The 14,270-nt window shown below is 35.7% G+C and overlaps 1 protein-coding gene across 1 annotated transcript in view; it reads right to left on the minus strand.

The window, feature by feature from the left end:
• Positions 1-14,270, minus strand: part of ADGRB3 (adhesion G protein-coupled receptor B3) — a 293,354-nt gene that overhangs the window by 185,015 nt on the left and 94,069 nt on the right. The window contains exon 11 of the mRNA XM_009275805.2: positions 9,333-9,376. Coding sequence (XP_009274080.1) covers positions 9,333-9,376 — 44 coding nt within the window. The remainder of the gene's footprint in view (positions 1-9,332; positions 9,377-14,270) is intronic.

Here is a 14,270-nt window from a genome sequence, read left to right on the forward strand (position 1 = left end):
TTATTATTATTATTATTATCATTTTATTTCAATTATTAAACTGTTTTTATCTCAACCCACGAGTTTTTCTAACTTGTGCTCTTCCAATTCTCTCCCCCATCCCACCGGGGGCAGGGGGGAGTGAGCGAGCGGCTGCGTGGTGCTCAGTTGCTGACTGAGGTTAAACCACGACACTGGTATACACCAAAGAACTGTTTATGCAGGATGAGATTCTGAGTACCACAGACAAAACACTATGGAATGGAAGCATGGGTAACTAAGGGAGGATCAACAAAAAGATATCAAGAAACTGGTATATTTTATCCTAGCTTTTGCCACACAAATGATACAAGTGCATAGCTACTATGCTACCAACATTTCAATGCATTTTTCCAAATATTAGGATGCTTCAAAGAATGAAAGTCTTAAACCCATCTTCTTTATCCACTCTGCATGAGCTTCTTGTCTAGATTCAAATTCTCAAAATATCATTCATGAAAATAACTCTATTTTTTAATGACAATGGCCTCTGGAAGTCAACTATACAGAAATATATTTTTGTCCTTTTTTTTTTTTTTTTAATCCGAAGGGTGGCTTTTCACTAAATAAGCCTTTTCCAAAATTTTAGATTGAAGACTGACCAGATTTTGTCAGTGAGGACATAAAGACATTGATTGACGTCATGGATAGGCACATGAAGGTCTTTGCTTCCCTCTAGTGACTGGTTCAGGAAGAGATTTAACTGAATCTGCTCATGTTCCTCAATTATGGCACAGAGATTCAGCAAAAGATTAATTATGTGTAAAGATACCTCTGAGATCAGTGAGATGCTGATACGGCATTAAAGTTGTATACTTGTGACAGCACTTGATAAAATACAGCATATTTAAACTGGACATGTGTTTGTTTTTGATGGAGTTTTACAGTTTTATCAGGCAGAGTTATGATTTCAGTGTTGACAATTCAAGAACAACTGAATAGACTAGACTAAACTAGACTAGACTAAACTAGAATAGAATAGAATAGACTATTTCAGTTGGAAGGGACCTACATTGATCATCTAGTCCAACTGCCTGACCAATTCAGGGCTGACCAAATTAAAGCATGTCATTAAAGGCGTTGTCCAAATGCTTCTTAAACACTGACAGGCTTGGGGCATTGACCACCTCTCTAGGAAGCCTGTTCCAGTGTTTGACCACCCTCTTGGTAAAGAAAAGCTTCCTAATGTCCAGTCTAAACTTCCCCTGGCGCAGCTTTGAACTGTTCCCATGCATCCTATCACTGGATACCAGGGAGAAGAGCTCAGCATCTCCCTCTCCTCTTCCCCTCCTCAGGAAGCTGTAGAGAACATTGAGGTCACCCCTCAGTCTCTTTTTCTCCAAACTAGACAAGCTCAAAGTCCTTAGCTGCTCCTTGTAGGACATTCCTTCCAGCCCTTTCACCAGCTTTGTTGCCCTCCTCTGGACACATTCAAGGACCTTCGCATCCTTCTTAAATTGTGGAGCCCAGAACTGCACGCAATGCTCAAGGTGAGGCCGCACCAACGCTGAATACGATGGGTTAATCACCTCTCTTGACCGGCTGGTTATGCTGTGTTTGATGCACCTGTGCACAATTTTATCACAACTGGGGGACACCCTCTAAGATGCATTTCAAAACACTATTCTAAACATTTAATTTAAGGTCATTTTGCCATACAAACACTGTTCTTGTAGAAAAACAGACCAGGCTTTGATGAATTACATGATGTTTAATTTATCAGAGAGAATAGTTATTAATTCAGAAGACTTCAATCAAATTTAGATCCATGCATTTGGAAGTAAAGACAAGCAATCCTATACTCTGCAAACGCTCAAAAATGCCTTGTGTTATATTCTCCTCATCATATTACTAAAAGTAGGTATACTTATACCAGTTGTAGTTCTGTCTTTTTTGTACTGACTGCAAATAAGTTTAAAAGTAACAAGTAGGTATTTATACCAGTTGTAGTTCTTTTTTGTACTGACTGCAAATAAGTTTAAAAGTAACAAATATATGTCTGCGCAAAACTACACAACATAATTTACTTATAAGCAATTTATGCACATGATCTGTGCCCCTGTTGTCAAAGGAATAGGAGAGAATGGAGAAGGGTACTTCCCACAGCTCCTTCTCACATGGATAAGCAATATTCCCCAGATTTTTCATCTTCTTGGGTGACGCAAGTAGATTTTGTTTTTGTTTAAGGATGGCATAATACAAGGACCTTTAGTGCTTCTGCACTACTTCTGTTGGATAAACAGAGCTAAATTTTCTAGGACTGGCAAGAGTCATGAGCTCATCAGAATGAATGAGAAAAAAACCCAGAAATATCATTATAAAACTATTTAACCTTTAGAGTTCTGCATCATGTCAGGGAAATGATATTGGCTTTGAGAACAGCTAGAGAGCATTCTCAATTAGGACTCAGGAATTTGGAACTCTAACTCTACCGGGGTTAGATGAGTGACCTTGGACAAACAGCTTTGCTTTCATTATGCCCTAGTTTCCCCTAAACCAGGGAGTATGATACCAACCTCTGTGTTAAATTGCTTTTAAATCTACAGGTGTAACACACTTTAAGAGTTACATGATATAAATGAGAAAGGTTGATAAATTTTCACAGCTGTAATTGTGCTATATTGTACTTTTGGAAGCTATATTAGATTTGGCAAACACTGCTTTCCCCTACAAGAATCAGTGCAAGTCCAGCACCACGCTGGATTCACAGATCCCATCTACTGCATTTCTTGGTGAGGTATTACTAGGGAAAACAATGATCACATTTTATTTGACTTGGTAACATCCATGAATTTTGCTGGAAACATAGATACAAAACCAAATTATGAACAATTTGTTTTCTGTTCTAAAGTTTATTCAAACTGCTTAATTATCTTCTGCCCTTATTATACACTAAAAAATCTGTCAAAAGTCCAATTCAAATCTTTAAATTTGATTATGATGATACAACCACTAGTTCTTTTTATTCACATTTCAGAATTATAATTGCCTGATATTACAAGAAACCACTATTTTTAGTTTCTGAAAATTTACATTTACATAAAGGCAATAAATAGCAATTGAGTTCTCAACAAATGGAGTTGATTAATCACCCAGTAAAAATTAAAAAGGAAGTGAACTTATTAGTAAGACTTAATTTGATTTCCTTTTCTCACTATAAATCTCAGCAGACCATGTAAGCTCTGTTCATGGCCGTGTAGGTGTAAGTGAAGAGCAGTGTTATAAAAAAGAACTAAATTATAAATTCCTCCCATATATACTGATTCATTTTGTGTATGACTTAAGCAAAGAAAATTTTGGTCTGACTCTTTTTCTACATAAAGACACTCCATTTTATATTGTATACAATACCTATATTTCAGAACTAAGTACTCCTGTATTACAGTATAATCTTAGCAGTTTGTAAATTTAAAAATTTTTAAATTTACGTCTTGCATAGTTTGAGCAGTGGTTTGCCACTTGATCTGATCTGATTCAAATCAGTCAAAGCCTTTTGGTTGTCTGCAAGGGAGTTTGGATCAGGTTTTTCATTCCATACTATTTTAATGAAAAAGGATATGATTCTGTAGAGTCTTTCAATTGTGTATGCAAGACTACCAGGAACAGAAGATTAGGTAGCGTGCTATTACACAGGTTCCGTTATGAAAGTTCTTCATAAAAGTAGGTACTCCAGGAGGCATTTATCTTTTGAATAAATTCATTAACGTTAACTCTTCCATTACATTCACAAATATAAGCATATCTTCATTTGCATTGAAAGCAAATTTTCTGCCTTGAAAAATATGAAAGAATCAAAGTCTGACTGATAAGCTGGACCAACAAGTCTGACTGAAGTCGATGGAACAAGCAAAGCTTCAGCTGGCATATATTGCCAAATTGTATTACATGAAATACTCTCATTCAATTTTTATTCTACTTATAGAAAAATCCATTTCCTCCATATCTTCCTGGTGACAAAAGTAATATGACTGTAAAGTAATATAAAGTAAGGAGAGGCTACTAGTCATGTTTCCAGAGGCAAATTCTGATGTAGGATATTCTAATTATTTGATGATTAGCTTGAGACATTTAGACGTGCATTATAAAGAGTTGTCTTGAACATATTTTCAAAGGCTTGCAAGGCTAGGCCAAACAAAGAATAACTGTAATGATCCATCATGATAGTTTTAAAAAACAAAGTGGAGAGGAGAGGCACAAAGCAGATCATTGTTCCCTGTCAATTTTATCATGAGGTAACAAAATGCAAAAGTTGTTTTGCTGATATGCATGCAAACTTATGTCCTAAAGCTGAGTTGTACTCTGCCCTATAGGCAAATTTGTGAGAAAATCACAATTAACTGGTAGACTTGTCTTCATTTGCATTGAACAAATTCCTTTATGGACTATTTCTCCACAATTGTATCCAGGGACAATGGGAGAAAAATAATTAAAAGCTTTATGGGATAATTAAAAATAAGTAATTGTAAACTTTTTTTAACCCTCTTTTTAATGGGGGATGTTATAATATGCCTGGAGTGAAATCCTGAAATCATATAAATGTATACAATTTCTCATTTCTCATATATAGGTATTCATAGTTTCACATAGCTTCAGGGTAGAACATCTAAACCACTGTCAATGTAAATTTGTATGGCAATGGAAAAAAAAAAACAGAGCAGACCTACCACTTGCCCTAAACTAAAACTGAACCAGGTCAAAATCCTTGCAGTACTAAAAATTTCAGCTAATTGCATTGTACTTCTGCCAATCATATTTTCAGCAGGCACAAACTGCTATGAGCACACATATGGACAAATAAAAAGCTACCATACTGTTATAACATCCTTCTGCAGCAACTGGCAGAAAAGAGCCCAAGAATGCTAAAGCTCTTTCCTTACCCAGTGCTGTGAGATGTCATGTTGCACCACATACAGCTGTGGAGCACGCCAGCAACAACTGACACTGTCCTGTGGAGAGCACATGTGCCCACATTACGTCCAACACATTTCTAAAAGAACGAACACCAGCTGCACTGTTTTGCTAATCAGTCAGTGACTATTGAAACTCCCATGTGATATGTCACCTCCTTCCAGTGACCCACCGTGTCCACCCCACCTTCCATGCCCTCATCGTGATGGTGTTAGCCGAGGATTGCATGTGAGGGTGGTACTTGCGATGCTCAGTACTGTGGCACCTAGCTTCCAGCCTCTTACTCTGTTTTGGATTCTGCACCCTGGTTCAAGAATCCAGCGGCTGGGTCCACTAAGACGAGTGACTAACTTCGTCAGGCCAAACTTTCAGGGATCCTAGAGCTCCATACAGACTGCCTGTTATGGCACCTATCACAGATACAAGCATCAGAGAAGGCAACAAAGTTCAAGAGAACTGTTCAGACAGCCTACAAAACTGCCACAGTAAATGGCATTTTTAAAATGGAAATGTATGCATGCATACAAGGATTCTTTGATCCCCCAGGCTTACACAGCCTTGCCCAGACTTACATAAAGCAAAACAGTGCTAGGAAAAAACCACTGACAGTGATATGGCTAAGATTTAGGTGTGGCATAGTGACAAACACATGGAAAAAGTGGTAAAATTAAGTATAGAGGTGCTGTGAATCAGCTCCCCAACCCATGAATATTTTCCTAAATAACATGGCAGAGTTCCAGCAGGACACATTGTGAGTAACACACTCCAGAGGAGCCAACAGCTCAGAGGACATGGGCTGCTCCTGTGAGGCTGAAAAGTATGTTTCAAACTCCTCAAGTAACTTCTGTAAAGAAAAAGTTGAAGGGCTGGTCCCTGAGGTCCCCAAGTAAATGCTCAAACCATTGGATTACTTGCTGGTTGAGACTGTCTCTGCTGTCTCCCTCTCCCTTCTTCTTTTTCTTTCCAGAAAGGTAGGAGGACAGGAGAAAAACTTTCAGAAGTTTGGTTTCATCTTAAAATCTTTAAAATCACTTCTGAGAGGTGGGAAAGTCATCCCTAGTACCTGACCAGCTTCTTTTCTTTCTCTTTGTGGACTGAGGCACTGGAATTAATGTATCACAAACAGTTCCTGACAGCAGGGATAGTTTGTTCATGCCAGACAATGTAAAGCAGAAAAGATACAACTCTTTTTTGAGTTTTTGTTTGGTTGGTTTAAGGAACTAAATTGTTTCTCCTCAGAATGTCAATTACAAATATTCCACACATTTTCTCATGCACTGAAGGGAGAAGCATTCAGTACCCTAAGACTTTACTGAAAGTAACATTTAGAATACATTTTCTGAAATGAAAGGATGAAGATTTCTGAGGGGGGAAAAATCACCACTTTCATACCATTGATGCTACCAGCTTCATGTGGGGAAGCTGGAAATATCAAAGGAAGCACCAGAACTCATAAACAGCCTGGTTTCAATCAACACAGACAGATGTGCTCTATATTTTGGGAGAATCAACTGAAACAAAATGCTGAATTATTGGATTTGAGTTAGCCCTTTATAATACATGACATAATATTTTATTCTTTACTTGCACTGTCTCAATATAGTACACACATTTGACTAGCTGCCTATGGAGAGAGCACAAGCCTGCCAGCTTGATAAATGGAAAACCTTATAAAATATCATCACAGGGAAGAATCACTGAATCTCACAGAAAGAATGGATTAAAATTGCTTTTGCCAAAGTTAGGATGACCAAATTGTCACAGATAGCAATGGCAGTAGGATAGGTTCGATGATCTGGTGTGATTAAACAGCTCACAGATCCAGAACTTTCTTCAAGGATGGATGACAGGGAACCGTTAATCACTGAACAATCTCCTGAGAAGCATGCCCAAAACCCAGATAGACAAAGCTTCCCCTGCTGTTGGAGAAGTATTAGACTGACAAGATCAGTGGAGGAAGTATCATTTAGCAAATGTGAACTTGCATGCAGATAAAGATGTAGGAGAAGTGGTTAAAAAGGTTGCAAAACCCATTAGAGGTTACTGCTGGCTGTATGCCGATGATAAAAGCAAACACAGTTTTCATCTGAAAAGCACTTAATTTAAAACACCCATCTCAGCATAGACTACTGATTAGTTAAGCACCTTCAACTAAAAGCAGACTACTTTTCGTTAGGTTTATTCCAAAACGCTTGCCAAATCCTGGTTATGCAAAAATTACCCAGTTTGGAAGGACATGAGCACAGCACAGGTCTGTAGGATTTGTAGTGTGGATGAGGCTATTAATCCATTAAATCCAGTTGCCTGCTGCTGAGAGTGGCTAATTCCTGAGACTTAGAAAAAAGTGGAAAAAATAAAAGAAAAACAAGCCACCAAGAACCCAACATCATCATGGGCACCTAATCAATTGTATAGTCCTCGATGTATTTATCCATTAAGATTTAAAATGATAGGAACTGATTCAGCATTATAGAGCTTTCATGATAATATAAAACTCACATTGTAAATACAAATAAAATGCTCCAAAACAAAAATAAACAGCATTGCAAAAATAAAATTATGAATCAACTAATGCTCCCACAGTTAACATTAGGGACCTTTTCCTAAGGGATGGAGGAAAAAAGTAGAATTTTGCTCTTGCTATTACACACTCAGGTAAGAGATAATGTAACATTCTCATAAAATAACATACATACATGTGTAAAACAAATGACAATGGTGTCCATGCAGAACTTACTGATACATCATAGCTTATTGTGAATATTTGATGGCTCATATCACTTTTCAAAACTGATAAATCTCCAAGAATACCCCTAATCTTCAAGTATTTTAACATCGTCAATAGCTACTATTAAATAATATGACTAGAAAAGATGTCCTTCAGAACACAAAAGCATGTGTTTTTCCCTCAAAACCTCAGCCTATTTTATGTAAGCTTTATGTAAATTATAGATGTTTCAAAAGTTTACTTTTCCATCCAGATTTTGAAGCATGCTGAAACCAGTACTTATATGTAGCACTAAACAATGCATGAAAAACAAGTGGCAAGCACAAAATACATTTGTTTGTGATTGCTTCGCATATTCATCCCAAATACCTGCATGAAAACTTTTAATCACATTGTTAAATCCACAGCATGATTTTTTTTTTTTGTAGTCTAATGCCATGCAAATATGCCTTTGATATATTCTGGACTGGAGCAGTGAAATCAGAGCATGTGCTCTAAATACTCAGTGCTTAAAGTAATGCATGTAAAAAATGGTAAATAAAGCACTGTACTACTACTGTGTAAGCAAAACATTGTGAAGAGGAAACAAAGAATATGTTCCAAATGTTTTGCATTCCATGTGCACATAATAATACATAATATCAAGTCTTTCATGTACTTTATTCCACACATTTTACAGAAATGGAACATTATGATGTTGCTGGCAAATAACTGCATTATGATTCTTTTGTAGAGGCATAGACCATGTTGCTACTTGTATTTGGAATGATTTCTAGTATCATATCCAAAGTTTCTCATTTCTATAATATAATGTTGTTTCTCATCCATCAGTGTACTGCTGTAAACCCAGGCTCAAGGATAAAAGCACTCACAAAATCACAAGCATACAATTTCTAACACTGTAGATGAGTCTGTAGTATAAGACATACATAATACACCTGGACAAGAAGTACAACATCATCTTTAAAAAAATTAACATGGCAACCACATAGGGATGCTTCTTGAAACACTTAATCTGTATTTAGGCAAAGTTCACCTTGACTTTAATGGGAGATTTACTGTGAAAGATTAATGCAGCAAATTACAACTGCATAAACTTAGAATTCTTTTTAAACCACACTGATTTTACTGCTTTACTTCTTTACAGAGACATTTTCTGTTTTGCTACAGAGGGACATACACTGAAAAATGTAGCAGAAGACTGCTAGCAAGCTTTCACTATTTAGTACACAGCTATTATTTTACTAAACTAAAATGAAAATTTGCACCAACTAAAATTAAGATTGCTGTGGGTACCACACTTGAAAATGATATTTCTCCCTGCAGTAACAGAAATGGGAGCCTTCCTTAGTTATCTGTCTGATCGTTTACCCACTTGCTTGTTGCCCAGCAACTACCATCAAGGAACTACAGTTCTTAGACATCCTCATTTTAATCTTGAAAAAGCAGATTAAAATTATTATGTGAGTAATCTCTTCCTGGTGAGATATTGTATTATTTCAATTTACATAGCTGCAGAAAGGAAGCCAAGTGACTGGAGAATCCAGTACTTTCACTCTGTGAAACATTCATTTTCCCTGCCCTCGTACCAACCCATTTACTGACCAACTACTTAAATATTGTTAGGTACTTTGTAATATTTGAGCCATAGCCATAGAAGCAAACACCTGTCACTTACGTTCTTGAATCATCCCACAGCACACAGTAGGGATTCAATGTGCCCTAAGAAGAAAACAAACAAACGTATTAGTTACTGATATACAAAAAAATATGTCATGTTTGACCTAAACATTTATTTGGGTCTCCTCCTACAAGATCACACTTATACTCTGACAAATTGATGCCAATGAAATTGCAAAAGCTTAAAGTTAATTCTTATGGAGTATTTAAAAAGCACTTGAACCTCAAAGCAGACTATTTGCTGTATTCTCTCTCAGATAAGGTAAGCATAAAGTTGTTTATTTGGTATATCCTAGTAGAATTGAAATATGAGACAAGAGTTAATCTGTTAAGAGACTCGACTGAACATTTCTGGGTGTGTTTAGAAGCAGAACTTTAGGCCCCTCGGGAACTTGGATGTCAAAACCAGTAATGCCTTTAAAAATTTTAAACATATTTTGGGCAAAATGTCTAGAGGCTGGGATTTCAGGTGACCCCACATTCAATACCCAAGTCCCTCTGTCAATTATATCCTAAATCAGCAGAGATTTTTGCTCAAAATATTTTTTTTTCTTGAGCTTTACAATCCCAGCTCCAACCTCTTTGGAGTCAGTGGAAGATTTCTGACTTGATTTAGAACAGGATGGGAATCTAGGTTTATTACACATCATTAAAATGTGGGTAATGTTTTAGGAAATTGAAATGTCTTTATTATTACTCATGTTTATTTTGCTGCCTAGGAAGAGTTGAGACAAAATTAAAATCCAAGTTTCGTCCCTAATCTTGTAAATCTTCCTTTATCAAAACTCAGATTGACTTAGAAGTACTTAACTGGCTGAAAACTGCAAAACTGTATTCCTGTTCATCATAAACATTGAATATTCCCAGAAGTCAGAACTATATAAATAAATTAGGTATAAAATACAGAATAAAAAAATATTTTTAACAAAATCACAAGTGATTTGAAGAAACAGGTGGAATACACTATTTTCTTATGTCAATGTTAGTGTCGTTCTGTCATCAACAGTGTTGGTGCAGAAGATATAAAGAGAGTTTCCTTGATATTTCATTCTGAAAAGTGTTTTATTTATAGAAAAAACATGGCAGCCTGTGAAGTAAAAATCTATTAAATATTTAAATTCTTCCATCCACCTTTTTGTCAAAGATAAAAAAGGTCCTTCCGAAGATGCTTGTGAGAGAGGCATTTAGGGAAATTTTGATCCTCTACTTCAGTATTTTGCTGACTGCATTGAATTTTATGAGTAGAGTATAAATATTTAAACCCAACATATACTTATGGCACTTTATATTAATATAGCACTGTACAAACATAAATAAAGGATGTTCCATTCCCTGAAGTATTTATAATATAAAGAAGAGGAGAGGGAAGAGGGCACAGGTCCACTGCGACTCAGAGACCAATTCCTGCATCATTAGCCAAAAGCTTTCCGATACATTGACAGAAGAGGATATAGAAGAGTAAGAATTAAGAACAACAGAACGATGGTGCAGAATTAACCTTTTTTTTAAATTTCATTTTATAAAGAGTATTAATTTTTATCCTAAGACTGGGTGAAGAAATTCTACTTGCAATCTGATATAGCTAAATGCATATTAAAAAAATACTTCTAGCTGAATTGTAATAAGACATTGCATATCTGAGATCTGAGACCTGTCTTTCCTAGTGGCAGATATCATACAGTTTATGCTTGCTATTCCCACAGTGCAAATAGAAAGAATACAACAACATTTTCAGAAAAAATGTCCATTATAAAAAAATCTACAAAACAGAGGGAAATAAAAGCCTTTGCAGAAAGCTGAAACACAATAAAGCTGCTGCTGTCAGACCACACGCTTCACTCTCTTTGAAATGTACTCAAATAGAAAAAAAAAGCGTACGTTTGGCCATTGCAGTCACTAATGAGAGATTAAGCAGAAACATGGAAAGCAGGATAAATATTACACCTGTTCCTTAAGACGGTCTTGTGTGAGGGTTTGCTCTGCCGGGCGTGGCAGCTTGCAAGGGCACAGAAGCCTTTCAGAACTTCTTCCTCTTTTGATACCCTGATCAAACACCCTTCAAGCACTGCAAGGACCACAAGAAGCCCACCTTCCTATTTTTGTCTTCGCCCTTAACCTGTTGCTCCCTTTTTCAGAGTCCTTCTGTGTCTGGCCTCCTGGCAATGTCTCCTCACACTGCTGTCATTGAGCTACCTCCAACAGCCGTCGCTCTCGTGAGGGCAGCGATCTTTCATCACAGCTCTTGCCAGTTAATTACTTAGCTGCAGCTAAGGAAGCAGCTACTGTGTCCATTAATGTTTACGACTGTTGCAGTATTGATTTTTACACTACAGTAAAGGACTTGGATATCTCAAAAATAGACATATGTGTGTGGGTGTGTATGTATATATATCTCTGCCTGGCATATAAAACTGAACTTTCGAGATGTGATTGGCAACTTTGACAACTATGCAGCACAATGCCAACTGTGTTTTGTAGCCAGGGTTTTCAGCCTCGTTGAAAGCTTGATGTCCTATGCTACTGCTGGCTCATTACTTTAGTGTCCCTGGAGTAAACTTCTGTGCTGTCAGAAGGTGAGAGTTCATGTTCTCCCTGGAGCAAATAGGATTTTGTTTGAGTTGTGCAGTTTTTAAAAGATTACTTCCGTGTCTCTTTAATCAAACTACTGGAAAAATGCGATCACATTCATTGACATGTTCACAGTGTATAAGACCAAATAATCGTGTTCTCTAAATAATGCATTGCAACCTACATTCTCACTGTGGTCAACTGTCTATTATATTTTAATTTATCCGCAAATCCAAATACCATACTATATTCCAAACAGCACATGTAATTGTGATTTACACTTCCTCCACAAAATAATCCTCTGGTTTTATTAATAAACTGGCTAATTTTGATGTAAAATGAAGCAATGATGATAAATTTTGAATAAATGAATATTTAAAGATTAATTTGAATTAAACATATTAACTCTAACTAAATGATCACATTTGCCCATCTTTTTTCATATTTTTTTATCTACTTAATTTAGTCAGTGGATGGGGAGGTAAAAGAACAAATGTGTGGGTATACTCCTATATATTAGTACTCATGCTCTAGAGGTTGTGTAAAAATTAGTCATTAAATCAATTTGGAAACAAACTGTTCTGAATAATGAACAGCATTTCAAGAACAAAGGTTTGAAAAGAACAAAAATAACAACGTGAAGAGCCATTCCAAAAAAATCAGATGAAAGATAATGTCTGTGTTTTCTGTTTAATAATTAATCTATTTAATTGACATCATGATTAATCTGCAGGTCATTAATATATAATGTTTAAACACTAAAGATACATTTATACTAGTTTTATTTTTAAAGATATTAAAATTGTAAAACTGGTTTCCATTCCCAGACTTTCTAGAGCAATATTTTATCATTGTATCTGCCCATCCAACTCTTATATCCAGGTGGATCGGGGTCCTATATAAATGTACTATGTATGTAAGTCCAATTTAAGGACTGGAAATTTGTTCCAAGCACTTGATGCTTCTCTGGATTAAATTATAGGACAAAAATGAGCCAAAGGAAAAAAAAAAATTGGCTCTGATATCTATTGGCAAGGTTATTGTCTTTTTGCCTTGTCAAGAATGAGCTAATACAATACCTATTAATATTCTGTTACTGAAAAGTTGACAAAGCAAGGTGACAATCAGTATCTCTAAACTGACCTTTTGTAACAATGAAGTTTCATTTCATTACCAAGATTTTGAAACTTAGCAAAAACTTGTTCTGTAAATTACTCAAAGGGATGGATTTAAAAAATAAAAAAAGACAAAATCCTTCTCTAGAATTTTCTAGAATTTCAGCTTGTGGGAACAGTGATTCAACCTTTCGTTAGTCTAGACTTGCTTATGTTGTGCTGGTTTTAATAGCTTGTGTTTGGCTTATAAGTATTTTCAATGCTGACATGTTGCTTACTATTATTAATTTTTAAAAAAAAATAAAAAAAATTAAAATTTCTAACATAAGTGACCAAAGTAATTACAATCTTTTTTTTTTCCTACCTACTACCCCACACTTTTGCAAGTAATAATTCAAATTTCAAAATATAGAAGTCATACTCCAATATTCCTTATCTACAACTCATGTAAGTAGCCTCACAATCGTTGTTAAAATAATGGAAATTAAAATCTAGCATTGAGAAATACCATAAATTCTTCTTAATCATGATCTTAGTAAGATCAAAACAAGTATTTTATTTCAAAAGTGTTTTTTTTTTTCCTGATATATAGGATTAACTTGTGGTTTACTTCAGCAAATTATTACATTTCTAGTTAAATATCTGACAGGAACAAAAGTTATGTTAAAGACTGATATTTTCTCTTAATATATATGATGTAACTTAGGTTGGGAAAAAAACAAACGAAACCAAGAAAACATACCTACCCACCCTAAAACATCTTGAAATTAAATAGAAATAGAGAACCATAAACCCCCAAATCTCCACAATTCTTCATCAATAAACTTCTAATCTTACTGAAAGGTAGGGAGTCATGTCAGTTTATGTTCCTCTATTCCTTTCTTTTTTTCTGCCTGACTTTGCAGTAAATTTCACTGAGATTTTCTTTGTAATAACATTTTTCTGGGAACTGAATGGAGGGTCATAATGACCATTGATGGCAAAATAGTCAGTTTCTTCTAATCTTGTGTAAAATGCAAATCAAAGATCTAGCGTTCAAAGAGGTTTTTTTATACTTTTGCCCAGAGACACTAATCCAAATTTGGTACTGACTGAAATATTTGGAACTCCTCCAGCTGAATTGTACCTATATGACCACTTGGGCAACTGTTTATAACAAAAAATCACAGCTTTACAGTCTTTTGCATAACAATACTATTTACTAAAGCTCTAGTAACTATGTCTCTTTTAATTGTGTCTTTATGACTTTAATA

Source organism: Aptenodytes forsteri, unplaced genomic scaffold (assembly GCF_000699145.1).
Source record: "Aptenodytes forsteri isolate BGI_AS27 unplaced genomic scaffold, ASM69914v1 Scaffold256, whole genome shotgun sequence".
Lineage (NCBI taxonomy): Eukaryota > Metazoa > Chordata > Aves > Sphenisciformes > Spheniscidae > Aptenodytes > Aptenodytes forsteri.